Source organism: Bicyclus anynana, chromosome 19 (genome assembly GCF_947172395.1).
Source record: "Bicyclus anynana chromosome 19, ilBicAnyn1.1, whole genome shotgun sequence".
Lineage (NCBI taxonomy): Eukaryota > Metazoa > Arthropoda > Insecta > Lepidoptera > Nymphalidae > Bicyclus > Bicyclus anynana.
The window spans coordinates 1,314,573-1,330,757 of record NC_069101.1 but is presented as its reverse complement, the minus strand read 5'-3'; the positions used below and the strand labels follow the sequence as shown (position 1 = coordinate 1,330,757).

At 36.7% G+C, this 16,185-nt stretch overlaps 1 protein-coding gene across 1 annotated transcript in view; it reads left to right on the top strand.

The window, feature by feature from the left end:
• The window catches only part of LOC112055268 (potassium voltage-gated channel protein Shaw-like), a 188,083-nt gene that overhangs the window by 102,693 nt on the left and 69,205 nt on the right, over positions 1-16,185 (top strand). Inside the window, exon 5 of the mRNA XM_052887287.1 lies at positions 7,612-7,830. Within this exon, the coding sequence (XP_052743247.1) occupies positions 7,612-7,830 (219 nt within the window). The remainder of the gene's footprint in view (positions 1-7,611; positions 7,831-16,185) is intronic.

The following is a 16,185-nucleotide window of genomic DNA, read 5'->3' as shown; positions in this document are numbered from 1 at the left end:
CATAGGTGCACTCTCTCTCCCCTCACTCTCGAAATCCGATGTGACGGCAGACCGACACGACCGGTGTGAGATCAGGCGCAGGACCGACGGCTTTACGTGCTCTCCGTGGCACGGGGGTGTACCAACACCGCCAACTTTCCAACACCAAGCTGCTATTAAGATTTTCCTTGTAAGAAAAATATAAATAACCTATCTTGTTTTTGTTGGCCTGATCCGGGATTCGAACCTTGGACCTCATTGTCCGTAGCTGAACCAGATAACCACGGGACCAATGAGGCAGTTAGATTATTCCGTATATCGATAGTTTAAGTAAGGTTCCAGGGCTTTAAACGTAGCATCCCTACGCTATATTGCTATCCCTAGATTTGTAGACCGCCAGACTAATTTACCGGAACCTAGACCGAATAAGATTAATTGTAACTTGTGAATACAACGCCAGCTCGCAGGGTTAGGCTATATAAATGTACTAGGACCTAGGATAGGGTATTTATTTTTTTTATTCTTTACAAGTTAGCCCTTGACTACAATCTCACCTGACGGTAAGTGATGATGCAATCAAAGATGGATGGCTAACTTGTTAGGAGGGGGATGAAAATCCACACTCCTTTCGGTTTCTACACGACATCGTACCGAGACGCTTATTATTAATCGCTTGACGGTACGTCTTTGTCTGTAGGGTGGTAACTAGCCACGGCTGAAGCCTCCCACCAGCCAGACCTGGACCAATTAAGAAAATCTCAATCTGCCCAGCCGGGGATCGAACCCAGGACCTCCATCATGTAAATCTACCGCGCTATACGAGCTCTAAGCAACAGTACGAAAAAGCGCTATCAATTCTTTTTTTATTCTTTACAAATTAGCTCTTGACTACAACCTCACCTAATGGTAAGTGATGATGCAATCTAAGAATGAAGTTGGCTAACGTGTTAGGAATTGCATGAAAATCCCTTTCGTATCGACATCGCACCGGAACGCCTTAATTGCTTGGCGGTACGTCTTTGCCGGTAAGATGGTAACTAGCCACGGCCGAAGTATTCCACCAGCCAAAAACGTTGACGTGCCAAGGGCTGTGGTGGTACTAATAAACCCCAGGCAAAATACTGGCGTAACTTAAAAATATTCCCTACAATATTCTGTTCTGTGCCTGTCGACCTGAGGTATAGGTACCTCTATTGAGCCTTATAAATGCCTGTGAATTGACCAAAAACTGAGACGGAAACAGTAGTTACTGTTAGCACAACACAACTATTGGAATTCTCAAGTAAATGTAGGCACAGTTTTAAAATTAACCTTTAATTTTTCTCCAAAATAAAAGGTCTAAAAGTTAGATAGAAGATTAAAACTCGACCCAAACATTCAAAAGAACTTTCCAACCGAAACTAAGCTTGAACAAATAAAAGTTTTCAAATATTTAAACTGGGAACTATATTTTTAATCTCCGAAAGTAAAACCGCTTTTTTCGGCGCCGTGCTTGGAATAGCTAGCTAAGGAAACTAGTCTAGTATGCGTTTGGCGTGATTTTAATTCTATTTTACTTTGCAAAGTACTGTATTTAGATGGCGTAAACAAGAATAATTTTAAGACAAAATAGCTACGAAAGACGAGATATTACTTCATCATTATCAACCTATATTAATGACACATTTCCCCCTTGGCCCTTTCCTCATAGAAGAACGGACGTTAGTCCTACCACGCTACAGCCATGTGGGTTGGCGGGCATAGGATAATAATCAATGCTATCTACACTATCTATACTAATATTATAAATAGGAAAAATTTCATCCTTTGTTTGTTTGTTTGCATTGAAAAGACTCCGAAACTACTGAACCGATTTGGAAAATTCTTTCACTGTTGGGAAGCTACACCCCCAGGTGCTATAGGCTATATTTTATCCACGTATTCCTACGGGAACGGGAACTACGCGGATCAAACCGCGAGGCGTCTAAGTTAGTGTTATATACTTTTACGATCACTATCAGATATATATAATCTATATATAATCAGATACGACAAGGACCGATGTCATAATTTTCCGAGGCACTTTTACTCCCAGACCAGGCTGAGAATTTTTACTGAAAATTTCTTAGAAGAAAGAAAAGCTAAGTATTTAATATACCAGGCTTTGAACCCAGAACCTCGTCATTGCAGCCACATAGGCTCAGCACTCCACCAATGAGGCAGTTTACGTAGCGTTGTTGAGGAATAATTAAATTTTCCTCACTAAAGGAGGAGTTATTGAGTTTTCACAAAGTTAAACTGTCTTCTTTCGGAATGATTTATTGCCGGCGAAAGTGGTTGAGCGAACAAAACAACGTTTGGTGGATTTCGCGAGAAAGAGATTGCGATAATTTTACAATATTATGAATGTAAAAACATTTGACAATTTTTGCCATTCAATTTTTTTTTAAAAACCTACTTGTTAACCTATTGGACTAGAACATGAAGTCTTGTGTTAAAATTGTTTATAAACTAAGCATAACTGAAATATGACTTTAAAAAATAAGATAAATGGGTTTCCTTACTTTAAATCCTTCCAATATTATAAACGCGAAAGTTTGTATGGATGTATGTGTGTTACTCTTTACCGCCGCTACAACTGAAGCGATTTGGCTGAAATTTGGAATGGAAATAGATTTTACTCTGGATTAACACTTTTTAACCCGAAAAAATCCATGGATTTACGAGATTTGCGAAAACCTGATGATTTTGATGGTATGAATGGTTGTTACATCCCTAGTGTCTCGGCTACTGAACCGAATCACCTGAAATTTGAAGTAAAGATAGATTATAGTCTAGATTAACAAATAGGCCACTTTTAATTCAGGAAAAATCCATGGTATCTGCGAATTTGGGAAAAAGAGAATTCCACGTACGACGTCGCGGGCGTCCGCTAGTAAGTTATAAAGTAGCACCTCCCAGCAGGGAGGTTAATTAATAATCATTAACAATAAAATACACCCTACCGGCAATGACGTACCGCCTAGCGATTTAGCGTTCCGGTACGATGTCGTGTAGAAACCGAAAGGGATGTCGATTTTCATCCTCCTCCTAACAAGTCAGCCCGCTTTCATTTTAGATTGCATCATCACTTATCATTAGGTGATATTGTAGTCAAGGGCTAACTTGTAAAGAATAAAAAAGAGAGATACCTTCGTTAAATTCGTTAATTTTAGAGCCAATAGCTCAACGGTAAGAGCGGTCGGACTCATCACCGAGGGGTGGTGGTTCGATCTTCGCCCCGTTGGCCTATTGTCGTACCCACTCCTAGCACAGTCTTTCCCGACTAGTTGGAGGGGAATGAGAATATTGATCATATTATAAAAGATATGGCAAATATTCTTTAAAAAAAAATAATAAAAATAAGGTATATCTGGGTATTGCAGGCTCATTCTACTCGTATTACATAACGCGCGACGTAAAAGTCATACCAACCACACAACTATTGTTATAAACTAAAAAAATGTACGTGTTTTAAAAGTAAAACTTTTAGGATAGCACGAGTTAGGACTTTTTGTTTCAAACAGAAATGTAGAGTTTCTATGGGACATGCATTTCGAATAAAAAACGAAAGGTAGGGTACAACTCGGCCAGATATAGTATGAGAACCGGCATTAAAATATATATCCCTCATCTATAATTTAATTGGGATGAGAAATAAATGATAGAAAATATTCACATTGACACATTGCTAATAGGTTGCTTGGTTAAATTACGGCTGGATTGTATTAAATGATACTTTTTTTAATTATCTTAAAAAGTAAAGGTTGCCAGAAATAAACAGTTAAGTTACGTTATTTATAGATCCCTATCAGATATTTATTAGTTTAGCCTTTGGTTCATGGTTTCCTGGATTTTGTATGAAAAATGTTTTTGACCGCAATTTAACTAGGCAACTTATTTGCAATCTGTCACTGTAAACATTATCTATTACATTTATTGTTTATCACTAATGAATAATAATAATAATAATAATTTCGTATATTATTTTTAATAGATTAATTACTATAGGTATGTTATATTACACTATCCGCTTTCCTTTCTATTAATATTTAATTCAAGGTTGTCTGGAGGAGATCGCTTTTAGCGATAAGACCGCCTTTGCGCATCTTACTTTTCTGTTGTACTTTTTTTCTCTTATTTTTTGTTTGTATCTTATTTATTCGTGTGCAATAAATAATTAAAATAAATAAATAACAGATGAGTGTATATATTCCTAATGACGGCTCTTAGACCAGTAGTTCTAGCTTAAATCTACCTCTCTCTAGTACCTCGCTAGTTTCAAATGCACGGGTAGGAATGGCGTAGAAGTAGGTAAAACTCCAGCTTGGAATTTTGCCATACCTCCTCGCGTCGCAAAGGCAGGTAATAAACCCAAACGTGTAGTAATATCTACGTAGTATTATTAGAAACTTCGTGAACAGAATATTAAAATAAAAAGAGAAAACTGAACAATACAATAAATATGTTTTCATCACTTTACCTTGCAATTATAATTTTGTGGATGGCAAGACTTAGAAATTGTAATGATGTTATCAATTTTACTACTGTAAGATTTTTTAAAAGGGCAACTGTTGAGTTTCTTGCTGGTTTTTATCAGCAAAACCTGCACAAATAGTCTGCCTTTACAAATAGTCAAACTTGCAACAATAATGTTTGTAAACTAAACCTCCTCGAAATAAAAGAATTTTGATTTTGATTTTCTTTAAAACATTGTATGGGATTGACATATTCGATTGATAAGTTGAATATGTGACCTATCGATAACGAATGTGTTTGTAGAAAAATAATAATATATGTGTATCTTGGCTACATCATCATCATCATAATTTCAGCCGATGGACTCCACTGCTGGACATAGGCCTCTTGCATGGACCTCCAAGCATAACGATCTCGAGCCGCCAGCATCCAGCGGTTTCCTGCAATCCGCTTGATGCCCTCTGTCCACCTAGTGGGGGGTGACCAACACTGCGCTTTCCGGTGCGGGGTCGCCATTCCAACACCTTGGGACCCCAACGTCCATCGGCTCTTCGAACTATGTGGCCTGCCCATTGCCACTCTTCATCTTGGCTACAAACCTTTGTAATTATCATTATATTCTAATAATGCATCGTTAAAGGAGTCAAAAATTATCACCCTAAGCTCGCCAACCCACATTGGAACAGCGTGGTGGATCTTAGCACTATATCCTCTCCCTATATTCATGAATATTAAGGTCACGCAAACAATCGTATAGCCTTGTTAGCACCAACTACTACTATTTTGTTTGAAAGTGTTTCGTGCAAAATCTTGCAAAGATAAAGTTATTCAGCGAATAGTTTAGTGCTTCTTATACAAGAAACAAAGCAAGTAAGTCCTTGAACAAACTTGGTACAATTTGCGTACAAAATAAACAAGGACTTGGGCGGTTTTAAGTGAAATTATATTAGCGGCATACAATAACAGCTAGCTCGAATTTTCCGTGTGTATTTGCGTCACAATAATTTGACAAATTGTGACGGTGAAGTGTTGTTTGGACCAAATTATAAGCGACTAGCGGACACTCGTGACTTTGTCCGCGTGAAACTCGATGTAAACTTTCAACTACCCTACCCCTACCCCTACCCTACCCCTACCTTACCCCTATCCAACCTCTAACCTTAGTTTTTTAAATTTCATAAGAACATAACAAACGAATTCACATTTGTATTTATCCCATATTCGCCTTACTATTAATGTAGATTTTTATTAATAAAAGAGTCTTTAAAATCGCTCCAGTAGTTTTAGAGTTAATTCTTTACTTGTCTGATGAAACAAAAAATCGAATCATACCTGTATTTCATTCTCTCATTTATTTATTAGTTCGTTTTTAAAATTTTTAACAATGTCAATATAAATATAAAATACAAAACACTTATAAATAAAAAAAAAAGTACTAGTTGGCGCCGCGCGGTTTCACTCGCGTTCCCACAATCCCGTTCCCGTAGGAATACGGGAATAATATATAGCCTAGCCTTCCTCAATAAATGAGCTATCTAACACTGAAAGAATTTTTCAAATCGGTCCAGTAGTTCCTGAGATTAGCGCGTTCAATCAAACAAACAAACGAACTCTTCAGCTTTATAATGTTAGTATAGATTAGTTTAGAGTAGTGGATTTAGTGATTGCAAAAACTTTTCTCCATGCATCGCAGTATTCCTTAGAGATGCACCGTTTGAAGAGAAATGGACCGTCATAGAACACAATGATTGATGGAGCGGCTTCCTGTCCGCGAAAGCTGATTTTTGCGGAACTGGAAAACGCTGTAAATGGAAATTGAATCATTTTTCTTTTATGTTCAGTAACAAGATAAATATTTATAGACATGCTTACTGGTGGATTCTCATAGTTGGAGAGTTGGTCAACAATTTTGGGTAGGTATTTTATTTGAAGCAATCACTTCATTCCTCTTGTACTCCCCCAGTACTACCTTAATACAGAAGGACTACTACTGGAGACCAGACTGGAGAGTAATGTTGCTAAATCCTATCACTATATCTCCAATAGAATATCTTTTTTCGCATAAAATATCAATGTATTTTATAAAAGCAATCTAAACCTGCTTTAAAATTGGATGTACCTACCTTTAAATTGGATATTTACGATGGAGTTAAAAAATAAATAATCCAGCAGGATTCTTAGCACTTATTTTGCAAAATGCACGCATCTGGCAAAGTCAAAGACCTTACTTAATAATTTGACTTAATTATTTGTTTACTCTTTAAATATTCAGAATATAAATAAAATTTCATATTACTAAAAAGACAATTTTTGCAAAAGAATTTGATTTAGCCCCTCTTTTTCAGCTTGCCTCAATAGCTAGGTAAAAATATTGGCCAGCTCTCAGATCATTCGGTCAAAGCTTTTAGAGAATAGGTAAAAAAGTGCTTAGTCAACGCTGTGTTGTGATTTGTGATAAATTAAAATTGATGATTATTATTTTTTCTATGTTTATGTTAGTTACGTATGTGATCACTCAAGTGCTTTATCTGTTCTGTGTGATATCTTTTTGTCGTCATTTGTAAATTGTGTTTTTTGACTATTTGAATTTGTGGACGTTTTAAATTCCAGGATCCGTAGAAAATTTTTTACAACTAATTACTATTAAGTTAATTTTTCGTTAGTAGTTTCATCTCGATCTCAATCGATTGAGACAATTCTTGATTCTGGTAGCTAACTGAGTTACCAGGAAATACAAATTTCCGGGCGTCGGAACGAGATAACGTACTACGCAATTTTCAAGACATTGTGGCTGTTAAGTTGTATAACTATTAATTAAGCAACAGTAAAAAACAGCTGGACTATTGGCCTAACCCCTCTCATTCTGAGAGTACACTCGAGCTCAGCAATGAGCCGTATATCTATACTAATATTATAAAGCTGAAGAGTTTGTTTGTTTGGTTGAACGCGCTAATCTCAGGAACTACTGGTCCAATTTGAAAAATTCTTTCAGTGTTCGATAGCCCATTTATCGAGAAAGGCTATAAGCCGTCCCGTTCCCGTACTCTTACGGGAACGGGAACCACGCGGGTGAAACCACGCGGCGTCAGCTAGTGGGTTGATAATGATGATGATGATGACAATGTATTGTTGCAGGTGATATCAGCCATATCCGTGTTCTTCATCTGCGTGTCGGTGCTGTGCTTCTGTCTGAAGACGCACCCCGACCTGCGGGTGCTGACACCGGAGGAGCAGCCCAACAGTACGGCGGTGGCCCCGCGCTGGGAGGACAACGGGCAACCTCACGTCGCCTTCTTCTACATAGAGCTCGTGTGCAACGTGTGGTTCACTATTGAACTGCTCGTTAGATCGGTGGTGAGTTTCACTTTCATTAAATCTGTGTTCCATATGTGTCACCTCGCCATTTTCTACATATAACTGGAGTGGAATAAGTGGTTCACTATTGAACTGCTTGTTAGATCGGTGGTGAGTTTCACTTTCATTAAATACGTGTTCCATATGTGTCACGTCGCCTTTTTCTACATAGAGCTCGTGTGCAACATGTGGTTCACTATTGAACTGCTCGTTAGATCGGTGGTGAGTTTCACTTTCATTAAATCTGTGTTCCATATGTGTCACCTCGCCATTTTCTACATAGAGCTGGTGTGCAATATGTGGCTCACTATTGAATTGCTCGTTAGATCGGTGGTGAGTTTCACTTTCATTAAATCCGTGTTCCATATGTGTCACGTCGCCTTTTTCTACATACAGCTCGTGTGCAACGTGTGGTTCACTATTGAACTGCTCGTTAGATCGGTGGTGAGTTTCACTTTCATTAAATCTGTGTTCCATATGTGCCACCTCGCCATTTTCTACATAGAGTTCGTGTGCAATATGTGGTTCACTATTGAACTGCTCGTTAGATCGGTGGTGAGTTTCACTTTCATTAAATAGTGGTGGGTAACTTTCATGATACATAGAAAAGCAGGGAACACAACAGAAGTATTCGGTATTCAATTAGTTATTCTACCACATTTATTTATTATATCATCGTAAGCATGAAATTTAATTAATATTTTGATTAATATAAAATTAAAACGTAGCCTTGCCTCGGGGCATGTAGAACGAATGGAGGTCAACCTCTCGATTTGTTTAGAGGCATTAATCAAAACTTCGCTAATTACCTACTAGCCGAGATAACAAGTTAATTATTTAATTAAATCTTAAAACATAATAATTTATTATTTTAGTTTTTTAATTATACGTCAGACGTATAAATCATTGGCCTATTTTAAATTTCAGTGGTCATGTTTTTATTTTGTTAAAAATTATTTTAATAAAAAAGTATTTGAATCGATTTTATAAAGCAACAGTAAAAGAAATAGCTGGTTAGTAACAACTTTTAATCGTATCAAAAGTTGTTACTAACTAGATGTTGTTTTTACTGTTGAATAATTAATAGTTATACAATTTAACAGCCACAATGTCCTACAAATTGCGTGGTACATTATATCGTTTCGACGCTCAGAAATTTTCGATTCCTGGTAACTCAGTTAGCTACCAGAATCAAGAATTTTCGTAAATAAAAAAGTTGATCGTCTCATCGAGTTGAAGCTACTCACAAAAAATTAACTTGATAGTAATCAGTTGTACAAAATGTTCTACGAATCCCTGACTATACCGTATATTCTGTAAAATATTATGTTGTTTTTTTACATAGCAATAGTAAGCTTAACGTTTAACGTACGAATATGTACTCATAAATAACGTATTATTTCGGATTAGGCCAATTTTGATGAAATTGTTCTTTTCTTGTGCCATTTCCGGAGTTAGCTGACGGCCTCCGTGGCGCAGTGGCATGCGCGGTGGAGTTACAAGACGGAGGTCCTGGGTTCGATCCCCGGCTGGGCCGATTGAGATTTTCTTAATTGGTCCAGGTCTGGCTGGTGGGAGGTATTGGCCGTGGCTAGTTACCACCCTACCGGCAAAGACGTACCACCAAGCGATTTAGCGTTCCGGTACGATGCGATGTAGAAAACGAAAGGAGTATAGATTTTCATTCTCCTCCTAACAAGTTAGACCGCTTCCATCTTAGACTGCATCATCACTTACCATCAGGTGAGTTTGTAGTCAAGAGCTAACTTGTAAAGCATAAAAAAAAATAGCTTTGTAGGTGGCGTTGTGATTGGGTTCTATATTTTTTTTCTAATCTCTATTTTAACTGTCGAATTTATTTACTTTCTTTTACATATTCTATAAATAAATAAAAATAGGTGTATAACTTCCATAAAAAGCTAACTTATGAATAATTGTTAGCCAAATTGGACTAAGTAGAGGTCATTTTGTCTTATTATGGCGAAAAAAAAAACAAACGAACAAATTCAAATTTTACCAGAAATGCACTTTAATTTACTACTTTAATCGATGTGGTTCCATTATAATAATTACAATAAAATTAAACCAATTATAATTTATATAGTATAATTAATGCGATATTCGAAATTGAAATGCGACCGATTCAAATTGTTATTATTTATAGATTCAAAGTGTGGTGAAACTAGGTACGTTTGAATTGTTTCAAAAAAAGTCGTATGTATTTTTTTTTTAATATTTATTCAAATCGGTGCAGTAGTTTCAGAGCTTTTCCAATGCAACCAAACAGTTTAAATCTTTCCTCTTTATAACATTAGTATAGCTGCGCGGTTTCACCCACGTGGTTCCCGTTCCCTTAAGAATACGAGGATAAAATATAGCCTATAGCCTTCCTCGATAAATGGGCTATCTAACACTGAAAGAACTTTTTAAATCGGACCAGTAGTTCCTGAGATTAGTGCGTTCAATCAAACAAACTCTTCAGCTTTATAATATTAGTATAGATTAGAGCTGAAAAGATTTGGTAGGTTAACAGTAACAAGTATGTACATAGGCTTTGGCCAAGGCGTAACAAGTTTCAACAAATATTGGATCAAACGTTCGGCAAGTTGCCAGCACATTAGCTTGAGTGATAGGAATATTATCTTTACTTACTTGCACCTGGGCTGAAGATAAGTGGTCTCGCACCATTTATATTTAACAAGAACGTTGTTGACGCAATTTATAATAGACTCTTACGTTTCATGACGTGTGAGACATCTTAACGCAATTGGAAACATCTTAGGATACAACCGAGAAGTCTAGGGTTCGATTTCTACTTCAGGTTAGTTCAAAAATTTCCAACTTAACTCTGGACTGGCCTGATTGGCCTTTCGGCAGTGGTTAGTGCTCGCCAAGAAATAGTTACCACCATTCCAATACAAATTCAAATTCAAAATTAATTTATTTCAATTAAGCTTAGTTTACAAGCACTTTTAAAAAGGTCAGGATTATGTCACAACTTAATTTAATCCAATGGTGGTAATAAATAATAGTCGAAAACTTAAAATTTATCATGTATATAATAATAACACACGATTATTTCATTGTTTTTCAAAACAAATCCACGTTAGCTGCCGTAAACTAACCTAGGGTAAGTATTAGTTTCAATCTCATACTGCAGCGTCACTTAACATCAAGTGATATCGAAGTTATCTTGTCGTTAATGTTATCGCCGTGTAGCAATGACTTGCGGTACGGACCGTTTCAGTGTGCTCGTGGCGTTCGAGCCGTCTACATCTCTTGTTGAGTAATTCTTTGTGCTACTTGGGATAGGCGGGGAGTGACTTGAGTGGAAAAGGGGAGTGTTCGATATCAGTCAAAGGATCCTTTAACCCTACATACATCGTTCACAAGTACGTGACTCCACTCAAGGTCCTTCTCTGCCATTCTAGGGTCTTATTTTAGTTACAGTTTGATTTGTTAATTAAGTTGTCCTGACAAGTGTTGTGAATCATAACCTTTGTTTGACATTAGTTTTCTTATATTTGTAATCACTTTTGAGTCCTATAATATTAAGTAAATATATACAGACAACAAACCTCCATCGCTTGAGTAGAAAATTTAGAATGTACAAACGAACCTAATTTGGGCGGGGCCCAATCTAATCATTTGAAATTCAATCCGACCAATCGATCCCTGCGAAAGCGAAACACAAATTCAGGCCACGATTTTGCTTAACAAATTATTCAAATAATCACTTATTTTATCATTCTATCATTAAATCTGTGGTTTTTTCCATTTCTTCTATTTTCAAATCTATACTAATATTATAAAGCTGAAGAGTTTGCTAGTTTGTTTGATTGAATGCGCTAATCTCAGGAACTACTGGTCCGATTTGAAAAATTCTTTCAGTGTTAGATATCCCATTTATCGAGGAAGGCTATAAGCTATATATTATTTCCATATTCCTACGGGAACAGGAACCACGCGGGTGAAACTGCGCGGCATCTGCTAGTTTCCAATATAAATCAATTACGTACTTAATTGCGTGCGTTTCACATAAATAACGAACGCGATTCGAAACTCCGGTTCACTTGATGTAATGAATCCTTTGATCTTTCAGCTATCGAGTGGTGTAATTTAATTGTACACAACGTAGTTCGTAGATCGATTGATTGACTCATTAATTTAATTAAAATGACTGTAAACGACTAGTAACTTTGACGGCCGCGTGCCTCAGTGGGGTTACCTCCTTTCTGCATTCATCGCCGTGGGTTCGATTTCCACTACTGGAAAATACTTGTAATATCATGCCCACGTGGAATGGTGGCAAGAATACTGGCTGCATTTCCGCGCTGAACAGCCAGGCTGATCCGTTGCGCAAAAAATGAGCCAGCCCTTCTGTTGCAAGTCGAGGCAACTAGCCGCTATTTTAGACTGTCTCCTTTAATCCTACTATTTGAGTATCTTCACAAAACAATTGTAAATAGACAAGTTGGAGGAAACGTCTTCATTGATTGTTTATCAAAAGCTTAACATGACCAAAACATTTATTTTATTTAAACACATAATTCCAAAACTCACGGTGTTTTTTCAAACTTCAAACAAAAACGAGGCCACTTAATTAGGTTATTGTTCAAAAGCGTATAACAACCAACGTAAGCCCTTTTTAATGCCCGATTATGAAAATAATGGGCTCTTAAATCTAATTAATCGCCGACAAAACTGTCTCACCATTACGTTTTCCGGGTATAAAATTTCATTAGATTGCTTTTAATTGATGTAAATTATACCGATTTTATTATAGCCGTGTGGTTAGTTTGTAAAATTTTCCTTAAAATTCATAGTTGTTTCAAGAAATCCATTCAAGCTTTCTAACTCTAAAAACTGGAAGTGTAGGTAGCTATTTCTCCATCTTCAGAGTGCCTCGGAGACGCAACAGCTGTAATTAGATAGAAAAGCCAGTACTTTTCATAAAAATACTTTCTATTTGCAGAGAAAAAGGTTCACCGTACGCTACGTTAATTTGATAAAATAAATACACTTTTATTATTTAATTAAATTTTCTCTTTTAATATTTAAGTTAAAATTAAACTTTCCTTATTATGATAGGCATATTTAAAAACATCCATACGTAATTGTTCAGATGAAAATAAAAATGTTCCATTAGTAAGGTTGTTTATACTTATGCTAGTGCCTAATTTTTCAGCGATGATAACTTTCATCATCATCATCATCATCATCATTTGTCAGCCGATGAACGTCCACTGCAAGACATAGACTTTTGTAGGGACTTCCAAATATCACAATCCTGAGCCGCCTACATCCAGCGAATCCCTGCGACTTGATGTCGTCAGTCCACCTGGTGGAGGGTCGATGGTAACTTTACAGTGATTGTAATAATTATTATCATCTATAAGAATCCTACTAAAGTTAATATTTGTCATAAAATTAAACAAAGGCAAATTTATTAGCGGTTAAACAATCTCCGTAGCTAAGGTCTACGAGTCTCTACGAAGCCATGTAGCATGGACCTACGGCGATGACGTAGCAGTGGATTTCTAGTGCGTGGTCGCCATTCTAGCACTTTGGGACCCCAACGTCTATCAGCTCCTCGAACTATGTGCCCCGCCCATTGCCACTTCAGCTTCGCAACTCGTTGAGCTGTGTCGGTGACTTTGGTTCTTCTGGGGATCTCCTCATTTCTGATTCGATCACGCAGAGATACTCCTAACGTAGCTCGTTAAATTGCCCGCTGTGTGACTCTGAGCCTTTTTATGAGGCCCATAGCGACCAAGTCTCGGAACCATAGGTCATCCACTGCCAACATGCACTGTTCGAAGACTTTTGTCTTCAGACACTGAGGAATATCGGACGAAAAGATGTCGCGAAGTTTCCCGCATGCAGCTCAGCCGAGTTAGATGGGGTGACATGGCCCAAATAAATTCGTCACAGCTATATTATCATTTCCATGAAATCAGGGCTTTTTCGATATAACTTCGTTATGAATAAAGCTATAAACCTCCATTTGAATTTTCTCGATGTTTTCGTCCATTTGTATAGATCCGTTCCTGATAATGCAGAGAAGTAGTAGAGTCTTTTTTACAGCATAATGAGCATTCCCCGGACCGGATTCAAACCCACAACCTCCTGAATCGGAGACAGAGGTCGTATCCACTGGGCCGAGCCTTGATAGGCTCTTAATATTCTATAATGAAATATACAAGTAAATTCTTTTGGTCGCATATAACCAGAAACAATAAAGAATGAGAGTGGAACTACACGGACGCTGCCATGCGCTGTGATTAATCGTTTTTTAGCAATTTTGCTCCCTTGTTTTTTGCGCCGATGTTGACAAGCATCGAACTAGCCATCATGATTTATAGTTCTGTAAATAAAGTTTCATAAAAATATTTACAAGATGGGTTTGGCGACTGTAGATATTAATTCCTCATGATATCCCATGGTGGAAAATATAAGCAAAACACGTTTTACTAATCGACTATAGAGGATCTAGACCCGTGGTTGCTTTAGAAGGGAGCTTCAAATGTCAAAAGTCTACAATTGACTACTTTACTAGTATAGGAGCAATGGGCGAGCACTGGACTGACTGTTTATTTTTCTTAAACTGAGGTAGGTCTGGCTCCGCAGGCTCATGTACTAATTAACTAGCCTCGATAAGAGAGCGGTTTTTTATTTTCACTCTTTATTTTATTAATAACTTTTTCCATGGCTTCGCTCTCGTTTTATACTACCACCTTCGCAGTTTCACCAGTATAATTTCTATTCCTTTAATCATCGTCATCATCAGCCGATAGACGTCCACTGCTGGACATAGGCCTCTTGCACGGACTTCCAAGAGCAACGGTCTCGAGCCGCCAGCATCCAGCGGCTCCCTGCAACTTGCTTTATATCCTCGGTCCATCTAGCGGAGGGTCGACCAACACTGTGCTTACCGATACGGGGTCGCCATTCCAGCACCTTGGGACCCCAACGTCCATCGGCTCTGCGACTCGCTTTTCAAAATAAATACTTCAGCCTTTGAGAATACGGAGATAAAATATAGCTTATGACACTCACAAATAACGTGGCTTTCTAGCGGTAAAATAATTATCAAAATCGGTTCAGTAATCTAGAGATTATCCCTACAGTATACTACAAACTTTACCTCTTTATAATATTAGTATAGATAATTATTATTTACATTTTATTACGATTCTGTAACTAAATTATACTGCTGATTTAGTATGTCGCAGTACTTATTATATGATGATACTATGTGGTTTGAAGTACTACGATATAATACACTGGCTGTGGAGTATATAGACCTAATAAACTGGTGAACTAGTGTACCAATTTCAAACTACTACCAAGTACTACAAAGCTTTTACTAGTTACAACGTTTAATCATCGTACAGTGGGTCTTATGAATAAATTTCTCCGAAGTATATAAAAGACAACCGTTACGAACTGCTCTATCAAAACGTAGCTCAAATCACTAAGTGGATTCAATTTAATTGTAAATTGAAGATAAACTTGATTAACTTAGAGAATTCGATGTCTTGTTTTTCATATTTGTTGATTGTTATTTGACCATTGGTTTTAATAATGATAATATTTTCAGTAAGAGAGAAGAGTAACATGAAATTTTCAGCAATTACACTACTCATAGATTATTGTTTATTCAACATCATGTATATTCAACATCAACATGATTTTCAATACTGAATGCAGCAAAAATTTAGTAATTCATATTTTCAGATTTCGCTATTACGTTTATTTATGAAATAAATAAATCTGTAACTGAATCGGAACTGACGAAGTTTAATGATTAAAATAGATTGTTATTTATCAATGATAATTGACGAACACGTCTCGCGAGAGCTGGATATTTGATTTATCATATTTGACTGTGTGTTAAAGCTCAAAACTCAATTATTCTTGTCAGTATTATCGTAATTAATTAAATAATAAATTGTCAATAATATTTTTTTAAATAATGAACCTCTTTAAAATATTTTAGCACTGAAAACTCTATCCAAATGGCAATGATATTTTATACTAGAGATGGGACACTAGCACATCAAAACTAAAACAGACTAATGTGGAAAATTTACTTAATTCCATTTAGTTGCTTATTGAACAACGAACGTTATTTAAATAATACCTAAATATCGTCTACAATGTCGAGTTGTGTGTGCAGGAAGTTTAATATATACATAAATATATAATGGAATTAAAGGCAAAATTTTGCAAGTGTACGCTCAGTGGTGTGGCTAAATTCGGATCACTTCTTGCTATATTATAAAATTATTATTGGTTATAGGTACAAACTTACATAAATATGTACTGATCAAAGATAAGAACCTCATTTTT